Raw genomic sequence first — 17585 nt, 5'->3', positions numbered from 1 at the left:
AAGTGGAGTGGCTGGAGGGACATAGCTTGGTAAAGAGGGTATGAGGGTTAGGGATAGGTGGAGGCATAGCTTGGCATAGGGTACACAGGTAAAAACGTTCCAACTTATCTTTCAAAAGGCTCCCTCAATCAATGAATATCTTATGACCCCTCTGAGGTGCAGTGAACCACATGTCCTTTACAAGTTGGATGAACACCATTGGTTGGATGTCACTGTCTCCACAATGAAGATGACAGATCGGGAATGTAGTCGCATAATCCAAACTTGTTCACACCTCTGTCTACATTGGAGAAACTTGGAGAGTATGGAAATGGGGTTACGAATGTCAGAAGAAGATGTGGCTGCCATTTTCACATCTCAGCCTCATCTCCTTGATTCCATGCAAATCCAGCTCTTAATATTCAGATTGATGTGCCTCCATTCGATGTAATTTCTACTCTATACAGGAGGGAACTGCAATATTAATATGAGAAACGTAGTCAGAGACAAAGCGAAGCTACAAGAAAAGGTTGCAGGGCAACGTGGAAGTGAATAATAAGATGATATATAAACTTGTCTCACTTCTACTCATTTACAGAATGTGTGTGCCATGTCTCGGCTAATGTTTACTGCCCATCTTTAATTGCCCTTAAAAAGGTGGTTTTGAGCTGACTTCTTGCTTGTGTAGTGTAGGGATACTCACACCCTGATTGGAAGGGAGTGTCAAGATTTTGACCTAGCGAAGGAAAGCTGATATAATTTCAACTTGGGATGATGTGTGTCTTGGAGGGTAACTGAAACTGATGGTGTATCAGTGAATCTCCTGCCCTTGAGCTTGCTATTGTGGGTTTGGAAGATGCTCTTGTACATTTTGTAGAGATGACTTTGCTTCCTTTGTGCATTGCTGCTAGAAGGAATAAATGGCTAAGGCGATGGGGTACAATAAAGCAGGCTGCTGTCGTGGATGGTGTTAAGCTTCTTGATTATTGGAGCTACACTCAACTAGGCAGTTGGACAAATCCCAAGACATTCCTGATCTGTGCCTTGTAGATTGTGAACAGACTTTGGTAAGTCGGTGAGTGACTTGCTAGTTAAAGGATTTCCAGCCTCTGGTGCGCTTTTGTACCCACACTGGACGTTGATTGTTATCATGCCATTGATGGTGGTTAGAGTCTCTCATGTTAGGGACTGTCATTGCCAGCTCTTGCCTGGTACATATGTTAGTTGCCACTTACCAGTTCAAGCATGAATGTTCTTCTGACTTTGATTTATTTGGATACGGATCGCATTAGCATCTGAGGAGGAGCCGAATGGTGCTGAACATTGTCCTGTCATCAACTAACTTCACCACTTCCATCCTTAAGATGATAGTAGGTCATTAAAATAGCTGAAAGTTTTTTTAGATTAGATTACTTACAGTGTGGAAACAGGCCCTTCGGCCCAACAAGTCCACACTGACCCGCCGCAGCGCAACCCACCCATACCCCTACCCCTACAATTACCCCTTACCTAACACTACAGGCAATTTAGCATGGCCAATTCACCTGACCCGCACATCTTTGGACTGTGGGAGGAAACCGGAGCACCCGGAGAAAACCCACGCATACACAGGGAGAACGTGCAAACTCCACACAGTCAGTCACCTGAGGCGGGAATTGAACCCGGGTCTCTGGTGCTGTGAGGCAGCAGTGCTAACCACAGTGCCATCGTGCTGCTCCAAGAATAGTACATCCCTCAGGAACTCCTGCAGAGATGAACTGCCTCTTGGAAGGTTGGCATTTAATAACAACAGTAACCTTCTTTTGTCCCACTGGAGTCTTTTTCCTTGGTTCCGATTAATTTGAGTTCTGCCAGAGATCTTTGCTGCTACAATTGGTCAAATGCTGTCTAACATCAAGGGCAGTCACTCCCACCTCACCTCTGGAGTTCAGTTCTTTTGTCCAAGTTTGAACCAAAGTTCTTATGAGGTCAAGCCATGTCACTCTGGTGAAAACCAAACTGAGAGTCGACGAGCTGGTTCTTGCTGAGTGGGTTTCACTTGATAGTACGGTCAACAACTCTTTCCCTAACTTTACTGATGATTAAGAGCACACGAATGAGACGGTAATTCACTGGGTTGGATTTGTACTTTTTTTTGTGGACAAATATATAAAAATATCAGGGGTTTGGTCAGGAAAAGATCAGAAAAGTTTAAGCATTTTTAAGAACACAGTGAAAATATCGACAAAGAAGATATTTTGTATCTGCCTTTACAAAGGAACTGGAAGGTGTGAAGATTGCAATGAAAGGGGAGATGCTAGTTATGATCAGGGTATGCCAACTAGAGAAGAAGTACTAAGAAGTGTAGCAGTTGCTGAAAATTGACAGTCTGGAGAAAATGCATCCTACATTGCAGAAAGAGTCGAGACAATAGTCACAATTCCTTCAAACTTCATTGGATTCAGGAGTTTTAGCTCAGGAAGGGAGGGTTGCCAAAATTATTCCACTGTTGAAGAAAATAGATGGGTATTCCAGGAAGGTACAGGCTGGTCAGTCCAGTATTGAAGGTGGGCATACAACGGAAAACCAGTATCAGGGAGTGAAGGAACTTCCATTCCGAAACATATGGTCAATCAAGGAGAGTCAGCATTGACTTACCAAAGGTGAATAATTTCGAAATCAGAAGTCACTCACACAAACGCCAGGTGATAGTCCAACAGGTTTATTTTGAAATCAGAAGCTTTCGGAGCGCTGCTCCTTCATCAGGTGAGGTCATCTGGTGTCATGTGACTTCTGACTTTGTCCACCCCAGTCCAACAGTGGCACTTCCACATCATAATTAATTCCTAAGTAACTCAATTGAATTAGTTGATGAGATAACAAGACAATGCATGTTGTATATATGGACTTTGAGAGGCATTTGACAAAATGCCACAGAAGATGCTTATTCAGAAGGTGGAAGACCATAGAATTCAGGGGAAAATGTTGGACCGGTACTATATTTGGCTCAGTGATGGGAAACCACTAGAATTGACTGAAAACTGCAAATTACCTCCCATTCTAAAGAAGATTCATCCATCACTAATCCACCAGTTCCCCTTTTGATTAATCAGTTTGAATCTTTGTTTTCTGCAATAGGTCTCTAATTATTTATCTTTACAGTTACCTATTCATAGTTCTATCCTTCCCTCTAAGATGTTCCTGGCACATATCTCTTGCTGGTCTATCCTGGTTGGCTCTCACAACTGCCGCAAGTGCTACTGCCAGGATCATACGTTTATCATCAGCGACCTGCTCATCCTCACTGAAGTACCCTCAAAAACACTGCTGAATTTCTAGAGAATTGTAATCACCAATCTTCACAGAACAATCCAGTCTGACCTCCACAGCTCCTATTATCATTGGGGGGGTATCACAATGTTGGTTGCATTGTTTTCCAGAGAATATATTTACATTGTACTGTATATCCACACATGGATCAATCTTCACACTCAATGACCGAGATCAATTTAAGATTTGCTAATTTGGTGACGTTTAATTAATGCAGCTCAAAGGATTTACCACAGAAATGTGAGGTCTGAAGGCACATGACACCAGGTTATGGTCCGACAGGTTTATGTGAAATCCCAAACTTTCCGAGCACTGCTCCTTCGTCAGGTGAAGTCACTTCACTCAGTGAAGGAACAGCGCTCCAAAAGCTGAAGTCTAACACTGGCACCTCCGCATCGTGATAAAAATATTCAATACTTTAAGTAACAGTATCAATTTAACACCTGAATAATCTTAGTGAAAATACCTTTTAAGTTCTGTATAAAGACAGATTTCTAGTTGCAGTAGTGTGTTCCTTAGCAAATTTTGGAAAAAATAATTCCAAATCTTTCCAAATGTGCTTATTTGTATCCTTATGCAACAAAAAAAAGTCCCAATTTAACTTTCCAATCCCCCTTGAAAACCTGCAAAGAGCAGGAACTCCCAGTCGAGGTGAATTGACTGAAGATTAATTTAGAATTGTGGATGGGCTCATCCGCTAGCATGATGTTCCTGCATGAAAAATCAGGGAATCTCTATTTGTGTGGAACACCATTTGTGCAAGTATCTATAATTCCTTTGTGCAACTTAAGTCAATATTGGAGAAATTATGCCAAGGGAAAGCAAAAGATCCAGAATTCAATATTCTTGACAAAGGCTGTAATGTTCTCTTTGCAAAAGCCAGCATGTCTGCATTATTTGGTTGAATCTTCCAGGTATGTTTCCACTCTGGTAGTTGCAACTAAACCAGGCACCAGAGTTTCACTATCTGTACAGTAACATCTAGCACTTTGCAGATTTCAGCTTAAATGTCCTGTAGTTTAATGAAGGATTCCACAAGGGTCATGTCCTGCAATGGTACTGCCCCTTCCTCTGAACCAGAATACTTGAGTTCAAGCCCCACCTCAGGATGTAATGGCCACAGGGATGTGTTGCGCTCCATTCAAACTGGGTTGATTTGAAAGAGAAAAACAAACCATAACTGCAGTAATGTTCTGATTGGCTCATCATTTTGTGTGTGTGTGTGTGTGTGTGTGTGTGTGTGTGTGTGTGTGTGTGTGTGTGTGTGTGTGTTTGGCAAGGCTGTGACCAGACTTCTACTTGACTGTCATTAAAACTATTTCACTCCCACTCTTTGAAAGTCACCCTTTGGTATCGCCCTGAGCATTGCAGACCTTTGTCGCAGGAGACTTAATACGTGATTATGCACACAGGAAAACCAGCCGGGAGTTAAGTGGAAAGTTGCACAGGACGTAATCATGCTTTATTGCAGATGAGTAACCCTTGCACCTTGTTTTGTTGCAGGTTGAATTTGAGCAGAGGGCGATTGACTGCCGGCTTGGCCAGGTGGAGGGCCATCCATTCTCAGGGGTGACTGCTTGCGTAGATTTTTGTGCTCATGCTCACAGGGATTTGCACAACATGCAGAATGGAAGCACAGTGGTAAGGAGGAATTCTCTTCTCACACACTTTGTTTTCATCACTGACCTTCCGAGGTATTCACCTCCACTTAAGCCATTCGCTTTCACTGAACCCAATGATATGCATATAACTTACTCTCAAAGCCTCACTTAAGCGATTAGCAGCATTGGAAATAATGCAGATTTAATTCAATTGTCTGCTCGTAGCCAGTGCCATGAAATTCAGTTACTCAAAAGTAACTCAATTGCATGAACCTATTTGAATCTTCACTTACTTCGGTCAGCAGCATCTTTTAAATTGACAGTCTTGTTTGGTGATTTAGATTATTTGTACATTATGTACAGAGTTGCAGGGTTTGTGACATCTAAAATTTCTAGGAATGCCTGGCGAGTCTTGAACATCTGCACTACCTGGAACACCCTCAGTGATGTGCAACCGTTGTTCAGTTGGGAACATTCTCATCTTTGAGTCAGATGGTTAGGAGGTTCAACATAAGGTCTCATGCAAAACTCAAGACTGACACTCAATACTGCACCACTAAAGTGGTGTCTTTTGGATGAGATGTAAACAGATGCCCTGTCAGTTCTCTCACTACTTGTGAATGATCACATGGCAAGAACCAGGAGTTATCCCTTATATTCTGGCCAATATCTATCCCTCAATCCACATTCCAAACAAAAGATGATCTGGTCATTATCACTTTACTGTTTGCTGCAGCTTACTGTGTTCACTTAGCTGCTATGTTCCCTTCATTACAAACATGGAAGTGCTAACCTAATACCTCATGATAACAGCCGTGAAAATTGAATCCTTCTGCCCTTTCTCATCACTGTATATTGATTAAAAACCATGTACATTTACAAATGCTTCACAAAGACATGATTTAGACTTAATCATGAAATGTTTACATTAAGAGATGTGAAGTCTTCAGTTTATCAAAGCAAAGATTGAATACAAGTAAGCAAATGGGCATGGGATAAACTTTACAATTTGCCCAACAGGATGGTGTAATGGAAATCTGGAAGCATGGAGCCCTACTGTTCATGAAGCTCTCCGCACAGAGCTGTGGTTAGCTAGCACGGATTTAATGCTGCATTCACTCACAGACCTACATCAGGCCCTTTGGAGAGATAAGCAATATAAATAATTTCAAAGTTAAAAATCACACTACATCAGGTTATAGTCCAACGTTTGTGCAACCCCAGTCCAACACCGGCATCTCCAAATCATAAGTAGATTCAGATTGTCAACCAAAATCATTGTTCCAAAGAAAATTTCTGTGTCTAGCACAAGTGATGCTGGTCCCCACCTGTTGCTACATTAATATCATTGATCAAAGCTCTCTCACTGTTTAAACTTTGATTGTTTCCATCACTATCTGAGTGGAGATTCCAATTTGTATCTAAGAATTGCCTTTTGTATAATGGAATTTATCAAAGAATTCAAACTTATTTTGGTATACAAATTGAATGAATGCTGTTTTCCACTAATGTGTAGGTTTGCACACTTACCAAAGAAGACAATCGGGTTATTGGCCAAATACCAGAAGATGAACAGCTCCACGTCCTGCCTTTGTACAAAATCTCTCCGACCGATGAGTTTGGAAGTGTGGAAGCTCAGGACGAAAAGGTCAAGAAAGGTGCTATTCAGGTGCTGAGCTCCTTCCCTCGTGTGGTGAGAATGTTAGCCCGTCCTGTCAAAACCGGACGGCAGAAGAAGGAAGCTAAGAAGGCAGCTGCAGCAGCTGCAGCGGCAGAGCGGCTCCTGAACCAGGAAAACAACACCACGAAAGCAGACAAGGCTCATGCGGCAGCAGCACGATCAAATCAGGCTAGCTCAGAAAATGCAACAGCCAACCAACAGATGTCAAGTAATTTAGGTAAAAGCCATTACGGATTTTCAGCCACTATCCCCAGACTTGTCCAAAAAAACGTATGCTAACATTGAATGCCTGCCGACGTGGCCCATGTGATATCTAGATCATGCATTTTCATGGTGTAGCACAGAACCACAACTCGAGAATTCTCGTCTTTCATGGACATGAAGTGTTTGAAGGATGTGAGCCCCAAATAGACAGTGTAAAGGGCTTAAAATAGTAAGGAACGAGGTGGGATCTAACAGCAGCCTAACTGTGAACAGGAAATCATAGGAAGGAATAAAGCAAGGACAGCATTGATGCCATTTATAAAATGGGGGTCTGGAAAGATGATCGGGAAGTTACAGAAAATTCTAACAAGTTTGAATCTGTACAGCATTGTTTTCAGGATCCATATCCAAACAGAGGAGCTGGAGGCAGTCTTACAGGAAGAATCAGATGTGGTAGGGATTAACGTGATATAGCTGTGGAAAAGTCAGGATGTGGATTAAACATTAGAATGCATACCATATTAGAAAAGTGAGAAGGACAATTTAGAGGCAGAGTAACTATACTTTTTTGAAATAATGCAATGGCACCAGAAAAAAGGAACTCATCTCTCAGCAAGTCAAGACAAAATGGAGTCTAATCGCTTTAAGAGTCTACAGACCACACATGCTGCCTTACAGCACCGGGGACCGGGTTCGATTCCACCCTCAGGCCAATGTCTGTGTGGAGTTTGCACATTCTCCCCATGTCTGCATGGGTTTTCTCTGGGTGCTCTGGTTTCTTCCCACAATCTAATGATGGATTGCCCATAGTTTTCAGGGTTAGGTGCATTAATCAAGGGAAGTGTGGAGTAATAGGTTAGGGGAATGGGTCCGGGAATGGATACTCATCGGAGAGTTGGTGTGGACTTGTTGGACCAAATGGCCTGTTCCCACACTGTAGGGATTCTCTGAAAAGTGAAAAATGGAAGCGAGGTGGAGAAATATGCAGATAAATGAGTGAACTGAATTTTTAAAAACATTGTTAACGATGAATGATCAGAGCTAGATAAATGGGATATGGGAATGGAATTCCTAATTCTTTTTTACTTGTGTCCATTCTAATCTAATATATAAAAATCCAAGAAGGAAAGATTAGCTATTGGAAGTTGTAATGGGGAGCGAACAAGAGCAGGTGAGAGAAGTAAAGGTTGGGAACATCTCGGTGATAGCGACCATAATAAATCAGGTATTAGGATGATGTTAGGGAAGAACATAAGGCTGTTCCAATGGGCTAGGCTGTGCTTGAACCATGCTGGGACCAGTGTCCTGGTGAATTCAATAATTAAGGTTGAAGCGATGGCTTTAATTTGTCGGGGAAGAGAAAGAGAGGGTTCAGGAGAGGGGACACATTAGCTTACAAAGGAAAAGTATATGGGAGGACTGCAGTGTAACCAGTTAGGTAGTGATAGCCAAAGTAGGATAGGAAGGGAAAGAATGTACCAACACAGAAAAGCAGCAGTAAATAGTGTCAGAGGAGGAGAAAAAAGCAAATAGGCAGAAAATAATGGTTCCTTACTTAAATGCACTTAGTATGCAGAACATAATAAATGAATTAATGGCACAAATAGAGTTTGAGGGGTTTTATTTGGGCAGCACAGTCATACAATGGTTAGCACTGCTGCCTCACAGCGCCAGGGACCTGGGTTCAATTCCACCCTCGGGTGACTGTTTGTGTGGTGTTTGCACATTGTCCCCCTGTCTGCGTGGGTTTCCTCCAGATGCTCTGGTCTCCTCCCACAGTCCAAATGTGTGCAGGCTAGGGGGGGTTAGCCATGGGAAATGCAGGGTTACTGGGATAGGGTAGGGGGCTAGGTCTGGGTGGGATGCTTATTGGAGAGGTGGTGTGCAGTTGATGGGCCAAATGGCCTCTTTATACACTATACAGATTCTATGACGTTATTTCCATTATGGAGACATTGTTATATGGAAATCAAAGCTGTAAATTACATATTGAGAGACATGTGACTTTGAGAGGACAAGCAGGAAGGAAGGGGTAATGAGGTAGCTTTGTTAATATAAGATAGAGTAAGTCTGAAAGCAAGAAATAATCTTGGATCAGAAGATGTAGAATGCATATGGATGGAGTAAGTAATACAAGAGGATGAAGATACTGGTCGGAGCAGTTCATAGGTCCCCTAACAGTAACTATATTGTAGGACAGAGAACCATTTATGGTATTTCCAGGGGTAACAATACACAGATTGCAAACTTTAAAAGATTACTTTGCCTCAATATTCATCAAGACAATGAGCTAAGTGTTAAAGTGCATTGAAAATTCTAAAAGACTTGATGTATCGGACAACCTGAACAAACTCAAACAGAGCAAACTGCTGGTCTGAATGGATTACAAACATGTATTTCACAATAATCAAAGGAAGAGATAAACAAACATTTGCTGCAAATTTGCAAATCATTGGAAAACTATGTAGCACCAAGAGGACTGACAGGTTTCTGTGTTTAAGAAGGGAACACAGCATATCCAGGGAACTATAGAACAGTCTATGTTGCATCAGGTAGGAAGAATAATAGAATCGCCACAAGATAAGAGAATAGGAGAACACCTAGAAATGAAAATTATGATAAAGGATATTCAAAATATATCTCAAAAGAGAAAGCTTGCTTGGCTGTTGAAGATTTGAAAAGATTGAAGAGGCAGAGTAGACAATGGCCAGTATGTTAACCAAATGCAATTTTATCTGAGTTCAGAAAATGCTCATGATAGATTAAATAATAAGGTCAGAGAATGCAGATTCAGAGAACAAATAGCATAATGGTTTACTTGTTAGTTTGAAGATAGAAAGCAGAGCGTGAGTGTAAAAGGAAGGTATTCGATGTGAAAGTGTTCCACAAGGGTCAATGTTGGGGCCGTCTCTGTTCACAATTTATATTTCCAACTTGAACTTGGAATCAAAAACACAGTTTGGTTTGGACTTTTCAATGGACAGATAAGGGATTCTGCACTACTGATGACAGTTGTGCAACAGGACCCTGCAGAAACCCTGATGTAGTAGATTGTGGGGGAACTGTCCAAGAAATCATAGCTTTTTCTGGGCAGTTCCTCTGTGCCTGGATTTGGAAAATTCAGAGGGATCTGCTGGACTGAAATAAATAATTACTGAGGAAAAAATAGCTTATTAAGAATCTAGTCTAACACCGAGCTAATTATTAAATTGAGTCCCCAACTTATCCCTCATGGCTGAAAATGTGTTGCTGGAAAAGCGCAGCAGGTCAGGCAGCATCCAAGGAACAGGAAATTTGACGTTTCGGGCATAAACCCTTCTTTCCTGTTCCTTGGATGCTGCCTGACCAGCTGCGCTTTTCCAGCAACACATTTTCAGCTCTGAACTCCAGCATCTGCAGACCTCACTTTCTCCTCGAAGATTATCCCTTATGGCCTCAACTACATCTCCACCAGAATCCCAACACTCCCATACCTTGACCAAACAATACCAACACCCTCATCTGCCCCCACCACACCAGGATCCAACACCCACCTTTCCCCCAGGACCAAACATTTCTCCTTCTGATAATATTCCTTCTTGCTACAGGCCTGTAGCCTCCATCACCAGACGCAACACCCCCTTCCCTCTGGCACCTGACAGCTCTCCCCAGCCCACACCCGATACCCTCCCTCTCCCCCGGGACCTGATGCTTTCTTTGGCTGCCTCCCTAGAACCTGACATCACCCTTCGACCCTGGGATCCAAAATAAAAGGGATCATCAGCGAATTGAAGCAAGAAAGAAAAGGATATTAATAAACTTACAGAATGAACAAATAATTGAAAAACAATGTTCAATACACATAAATGTGATGTATTGACATTTTGATGGAAATATACTTGGAAGATTCAAATTTAGTTGGGATATTGGAACAACATAGTATTACTGCACACATTATTCAAGCTTGTAGCAACGTTAAGAAGGCCTTACAAACAAAAACAGATTTTATTTCCAGAATCACAAAGTCAGAAACTTTGGTTAAAATTGTATCAAACCTTAGTTAGGTAACACTGGGAGTACTGCATGCAGTCTGGTTACCACATGATAAAAATGATGTTGAGGAGCTGAGAATAGTCAAAAGAGGTGCAGGTCAGATGGATTGGCTATGTTAAATTGCCCATAATGTCCAGGAATGTGTAGGTTAGGTGGTTTAGCTATAGGAAGTGCAGGATTACAGGGATAGGGTAGGGAGATGTGTCTGAATGGGATGCTCTTCGGAGAGAGTCAGTGTGGACTTAGAGTCATAGAGATGTACAGCATGGAAACAGACCCTTCAGTCCAACTTGTCCATGTTGACTAGATATCCCAACCGAATCTAGTCCCATTTGCCAGCACTTAGTGCATATCCCTCTAAATCCTTCCTATTCATATACCCATCCAGATGCCTTTAAATGTTGTAGTTGTACCAGCCTCCACCACTTCCTCTGGCAGCTAAGTCCGTAAACACAACACCCTTTGCATGAAAATGTTGCCCCTTAAGTCTCTTTTAAATTTTTCCCCTCTCACCCTCAACCTATGTCCTCTAGTTCTGGACTCCCTCACCTCAGGGAAAAGACATTGTCTATTTATCCTATCCATGCCCCTCATGATTTTATAAGTCTATATGAGGTCACCCTCAGCCTCCAACGCTCCAGGGAAAACAGCCCCAGCCTATTCAGCCTCTCCCTATAGCTCAAATCCTCCAACCCTGGCAACATCCTTGTAAATCTTTTCTGAACCCTTTCAAGTTTCACAACATCTTTCCGTTAGGAGGGAGACCAGAATTGCATGCGATGTGCCAAAAGTGGCCTGACCAATGTCATGTACAGCTGCAACATAACCTCCCCAATCCTGTACCCAGTGCTTTGACCAATAAAGGAAAGCATACCAAATGCCTTCTTCACGGCCTGCAACTCAACTTTCAAGCATTGTTGGGCCGAATGGCCTGTTTACACACAGGGATTCTGTAGATAAGATTTACAAGGAATTATCCAAGGACAGTATCGGTGTGTGTATCAAGAAAGGATTGACAGACTGACTTTCTTTTCTGTTGATGGATACCTTGTAAGTGTCTTAAAATTTATGAAATGCCTGACAGAGTGGATATTGAGAGAATGTTTCCTGTTGTGGGGGAGAACATAGCTGGACACGATTGATATAAGATGGTCACCAAGAAATCCAACAAGAAATTCTGAAGAAAATGATTCACTCAAAGAGTATTGAAAATGTGGAACGTGCCATCATGGGCAATGTTTGAAGCAAATTACTGAAGGCAGGTTCAGTTTGCAAGTTGGTTTGTGAATGAGTTGGCACAATGCAGAATAGTGTAAAACAGCTGTTCTTAAGTACAGGAAATGTTCACATGTCAGATCTATAAAATTGCAACCCTGTACAGGATCACATTTGTATGTCAGAAATTCATAAATCAGGGACACCCTTTAACTGCATTTAAGAGAAAGCTGGACAACCATAGATGAGAGAAGGACTATATGATTAAAATGATAGATTTATATGAGAAAAGATGGGAGGAAACATCAACTGGTTATGTTGAGTGGTCTGTTTCAGTGCTGTATATTCTTTGTAATGTAATCGTCCATAATGGAAGTTCAGTCCCCATTTCCTAAAATTCAACTTTCTGCTGTCTAACCAGAAGTCTTAAGCTGTCTAAAATAAATAGTTAATTCTTGTATTGAAACAGCAGACAAAGAACTCCAAACAACTACAGTTAACCTCAAGGGGTATATGCAAAAAGGCAGGATAGTGGAGTTGAGGATAATCAGGTCAACCATGATCTAATTGAATGGCAAGCAGATTCAATGGACTGAATGGCCTACTTTTCCTCCTGCGTGGTATTATCTTGTGGCTTGTTTTAATTTAGCCTGGGAAGTGCAGAGTTACCCACATGTGGACATGTTGGGCTGAATGGCCTGTTTCCATGCTGGCAGGTGGACTATTCCTTATATGATCCCAAACCAAGATCCATCTCTCCTCCTGAGCTTGAATAAGAGAAAAGTTCATCAAGTGTCCTCACCAATACTTATCTTCCAATCAAAATCAATGAAATACAATATCCATTCATTATCATATCAATATTTTTCTTAAACCTTGTGTGTGATATTTCCTACATGTTATCTCTCAAAAATATTTGATTTGCCATAAATCACTTTAGGATATCCTGAAGTCTTCAAATACAATATAAATGCAATCTCCTTTTTACTTCATAAGTTCCTTCACTGTGCTTAAGCCCATCAGTCTATTCTAGATCTTCCACAAAATGATGGTAAGTATTGATAACAGTGTTATCGAGTAGCATTTTCGCTGCAATAACTTGCACATAGAGTCAGGTGTACAGCATGGAAACAGACCCTTCGGTCCAACCCGTCCATGCCGACCAGATATCCCAACCCAATCTAGTTCCGCCTGCCAGCACCCAGTCCATTTCCCTCCAAACCCTTCCTATTCATATACCCATCCAAATGCCTCTTAAATGTTGCAATTGTACCAGCCTCCACTACTTCCTCTGGCAGCTCATTCCATACATGTACCACCCTCTGCGTGAAAAAGTTGCCCCTTAGGTCTCTTTTATATCTTTCCGCTCTCACCCTAGTTGCTCAGATTGGATTCCGCCACAGCCTTTCAACTCCTGGTCTCATTACAATCTTTGACCAAACATGGAGCTGAACCCAAGGTTACATGAGAGTAACGGCGGCACGGTGGCACAGTGGTTAGCACTGCTGCCTCACAGCGCCAGGGACCTGGGTTCAATTCCCGCCTCAGGCGACTGACTGTGTGGAGTTTGCACGTTCTCCCCGTGTCTGCGTGGGTTTCCTCCGGGTGCTCCGGTTTCCTCCCACAGTCCAAAGATGTGCGGGTCAGGTGAATTGGCCATGCTAAATTGCCCGTAGTGTTAGGTAAGGGGTATATGTAGGGGTATGGGTGGGTTGCGCTTCGGCGGGTCGGTGTGGACTTGTTGGGCCGAAGGGCCTGTTTTCACACTGTAAATAATCTAATCTAATCTAATCTAATCTAACTGCACTTGAAATCAAGGCAGCATTTGACTGAATGGAGCATTAAGGAGTCCTAATCAAACTGAGATCCATTGAAATAAAGAGTAACTCTTGACTGATTTACTTTTGCAAATAGAACAAAACTATAACCATTAGATGCAATTATCTTAGTTCCAGGACATTGCTGCAGGAGTTCCTTGGGGTAGCATTCTAGACCCAACCCCCTTGAGCTTACCTCAAACTCATAAGATTAGCTGGCAATGTTTCTAATAATTGCATATTTGGTAAGCACCATTTGCAACTCCTCAGATACTGAACACCTGCACATCATTCCTGGTGAAGGGCTTATGCCCAAAATGTTGACTCCCCTGCTCCTTGGATGCTGCCTGACCTGCTGTGCTTTTCCAGCACCACACTTTTTGACTCTGATCTCCAGCTTCTGCAGTCCTCACTTTCTCCAACATTGAGTCTCAGGCTGATAAGCGACAAATACCATTCATGCCTCAAAAGTGCGAAACGTTGGCCATCCTCAGAAAGAGACAATCTGATACATATTGTGAAGAAGGTTTTGTGGTACTGACAAATTAATAATGAAGTTTTCACTGCACATGAGGAAGAGGCCAGGAGATATGGAAATAGGCTGAAGTAATGCCTACTTCCAAAAAGGAAGCAGCAGCAGCAGACGATGTAGCCTTATTTCCAGTCTATGTCAACTAATGGAATAAATTATTAATTGATGCCCAACTATTAATGCTGTGGAGGTCACATGACACCAGGTTATAGTCTAACGGGTTTATTTGAAATCACAAGCTTTTGGAGTACTGTTCCTTTGTCAGGTGAAGTCTATCACTGGAGTCTATCGATTATTACTGGATGGTATTTGCTGACTAGGAATTAGTTGGGATAATTAAACACTATTGGCAAACATGTTTAGAGACTCATTGGCAACATGTAATAGCGTTTGGAACCGAGAAAAGAGAAAACACAGTAGAGATTACCATTTTTGTTTAATGGATGATCACAGACCACTTTCTACTTTTTCTAATTTCTACATTGAAATAAAAAGTGAGAATATAAAGAGATTTTAGAACATAGAACAATACAGCGCAGAACAGGCCCTTCGGCCCTTGATGTTGCGCCGAACTGTGAACTATTCTCAGCTCATTCCCCCTACACTATCCCAAAATCATCCATGTGCTTATCTAAGGATTGTTTAATTCTCCCTAATGTGGCTGAGTTGACTACATTAGCAGGTAGGGCATTCCATGCCCTCACCACTCTGTGTTAAGAACCTGCCTCTGATGTCTGGCTTAAATCTATCACCCCCTCAATTTGTAATTATAACCCCTCGTACAAGTTGACGTCATCATCCTAGGAAAAAGACTTTCACTGTCTACCCTATCTAATCCTCTGATCATCTTGTACGTCTCTATCAAATCCCCTCTTCTTTCCAATGGGAACAGATCCAAGTCTCTCAGCCTTTCTTCATAAGACATTCCCTCCAGACCAGGCAACATCCTGGTAAATCTCCTCTGCACCTTTTCCAATGCTTCCACATCCTTCCTGAAATATGGCAACCAGAGCTGTACACAATATTCCAAGTGTGGCTGCACTAGCGTTTTGTATAGTTGCAGCATGATATTGCGGCTCCGGAACTTAATCTCTCTACGACTGAAACCTAACACATCGTATGCCTTCTGAACAGCACTATCAACCTGGGCGGCAACTTTCAGGGATCTACATACATGGACTCCAAGATCCCTCTGCACATCCACACTACCAAGAATCTTTCCATTGACCCAGTACTCTACCTTCCTGTTATTCTTCCCAAAGTGCATCACCTCACATTTAGCTGCATTGAACTCCATTTGCCACATCTCAACCCAATTCTGCGGTTTATCTAAGTCCCCCTGCAACCTGTAACATTTTTCCAAACTGTCCACTACTCCACCGACTTTAGTGTCATCTGCAAATTTACTAATCCATCCAACTATGCCTGCGTCTAAGTCATTTATAAAAATGACAAACAGCAGTGGTCCCAAAACAGATCCTTGTGGCGCACCACTAGTAACTGGACTCTAGGCTGAATATTTTCCACCAACCACCACTAGCTGCCTTCTTTCAGAAAGCCAGTTCCTAATCCAAATTACTAAATCACCCTCAATTCCATGCCTCTGCATTTTCTCCAACAGCTTGCCATGTGGAACCTTATCAAAGACTTTACTGAAGTCCACGTATACCACGTCAACTGCCCTACCCTTATCTACATGCTTGGTCACCTTCTCAAAAAACTCAATGAGGTTTGTGAGACATGACCTGCCCTTGACAAAACCATGTTGACTATCTGAAATCAAATTGTTGCTTGCTAAATGATTATACATCTTATCTCTTATAATCCTTTCCAAAATCTTTCCTACAACAGAAGTAAGGCTCACTGGTCTATAATTACCTGGGCTATCTCTACTGCCCTTCTTGAACATGGGCACAGCATTTGCAATCCTCCAGTCCTCTGGTACTAAACCTGTGGACAATGATGACTCAAAGATCAAAGCCAACGGCTCTGCTATCTCCTCCTTAGCTTCCCAGAGAATCCTCAGATAAATCGCATCCAGCCCAGGGGACTTGTCTACTTTCACTACTTCTAGAATTGGTAACACGTGTCCATAACTAACCTCGATCCTTTCTAGTCTAATATCTCGGATCTCATTCTTCTCCTCTACAATACTGTCCTTTTCCTGAGTGAAAACCGATGAGAAATGTTCATTTAGCATCTCTCCGATCTCCACAGGATCCACACTCAACTTCCCACTTCTGTCTTTGACTGGTCCTATTCCTAGGAGAAAGTGAGGACTGCAGATGCTGGAGATCAGAGCTGAAAATATGTTGCTGGAAAAGCGCAGCAGGTCAGGCAGCATCCAAGGAGCAGGAGAATCGATGTTTCGGGCATAAGCCCTTCTTCAGGAATGCCCTATTCCTACCCTAGTCATTCTTTTATTCCTCACATACCTATAGAAAGCTTTAGGGTTCTCCTTTATTCTATTTGCTAAAGACTGCTCGTGACCTCTCTTTGCTCTTCTTAACTCTCTCTTCAAATCCTTCCTAGCTGATCTGTAACTCTCCATCGCCTCATCTGAACCATCTTATCTCAACAACACATTAACCTCCTTCTCCTGCTTAACAAGAGATTCAATTTCTGTTGTAAACCATGGTTCCCTTACCTTATCACTTCCTCCCTTCCTGACAGGGACATACCTATCAAGGGCACACAATATTTGTTCCTTAAACCAGCCCCACATTTCCATTGTCTGCATCCCCTGCATTTTGCTACCCCATTCTATGCATCCTAATTCTTGCCTAATCGCATTACAATTGCCCTTGCCCCATCGATAACTCTTGACCTGTGGCATGTACCTATCCCTTTCCATGGCTAAACTAAACGTAACTGAAATTATGGTAACTCCAAAGTGCTCACCTACAACTAAACCAAACACCTGGCCTGGTTCATTACCAAGCACCTGATCCAGTGTGGCCTCTCCTCTTGTCAGCCCTTCGACATACTGTGTCAGGAAACCCTCCTGTACACAAAGGACAAAAATTGATCTGTCTGACGTACTAGAGTTATAGCATTTCCAGTCAATGTTGGGGAAGTTAAAGTCCGCTATAATGACCACCCTGTTCCTTTCACTCCTAACCAGAATAGTTTTGCCAATCCTCTCTTCCACTTCCCTGGAACTCTGCGAAGGCCAATGAAAAACTCCAGTGTGACCTCTCCTCTCCTGTTTCTAA

General features: G+C 42.3%; 1 protein-coding gene across 4 annotated transcripts in view; it reads left to right on the top strand.

Moving 5' to 3' along the window:
* Positions 1 to 17585, top strand: part of LOC132825315 (methylcytosine dioxygenase TET2-like) — a 181783-nt gene that overhangs the window by 154243 nt on the left and 9955 nt on the right. For all 4 annotated transcript variants that reach the window (XM_060840441.1, XM_060840451.1, XM_060840432.1 and 1 more), the window contains 2 exons: positions 4792 to 4929; positions 6406 to 6787. In XM_060840441.1, coding sequence (XP_060696424.1) covers positions 4792 to 4929; positions 6406 to 6787 — 520 coding nt within the window. The remainder of the gene's footprint in view (positions 1 to 4791; positions 4930 to 6405; positions 6788 to 17585) is intronic.

The sequence above is a fragment of the Hemiscyllium ocellatum genome, chromosome 2 (genome assembly GCF_020745735.1).
Source record: "Hemiscyllium ocellatum isolate sHemOce1 chromosome 2, sHemOce1.pat.X.cur, whole genome shotgun sequence".
Lineage (NCBI taxonomy): Eukaryota > Metazoa > Chordata > Chondrichthyes > Orectolobiformes > Hemiscylliidae > Hemiscyllium > Hemiscyllium ocellatum.
Note: the sequence above shows the minus strand (reverse complement) of the source record. Positions and strands in the feature narration are given on the sequence as shown.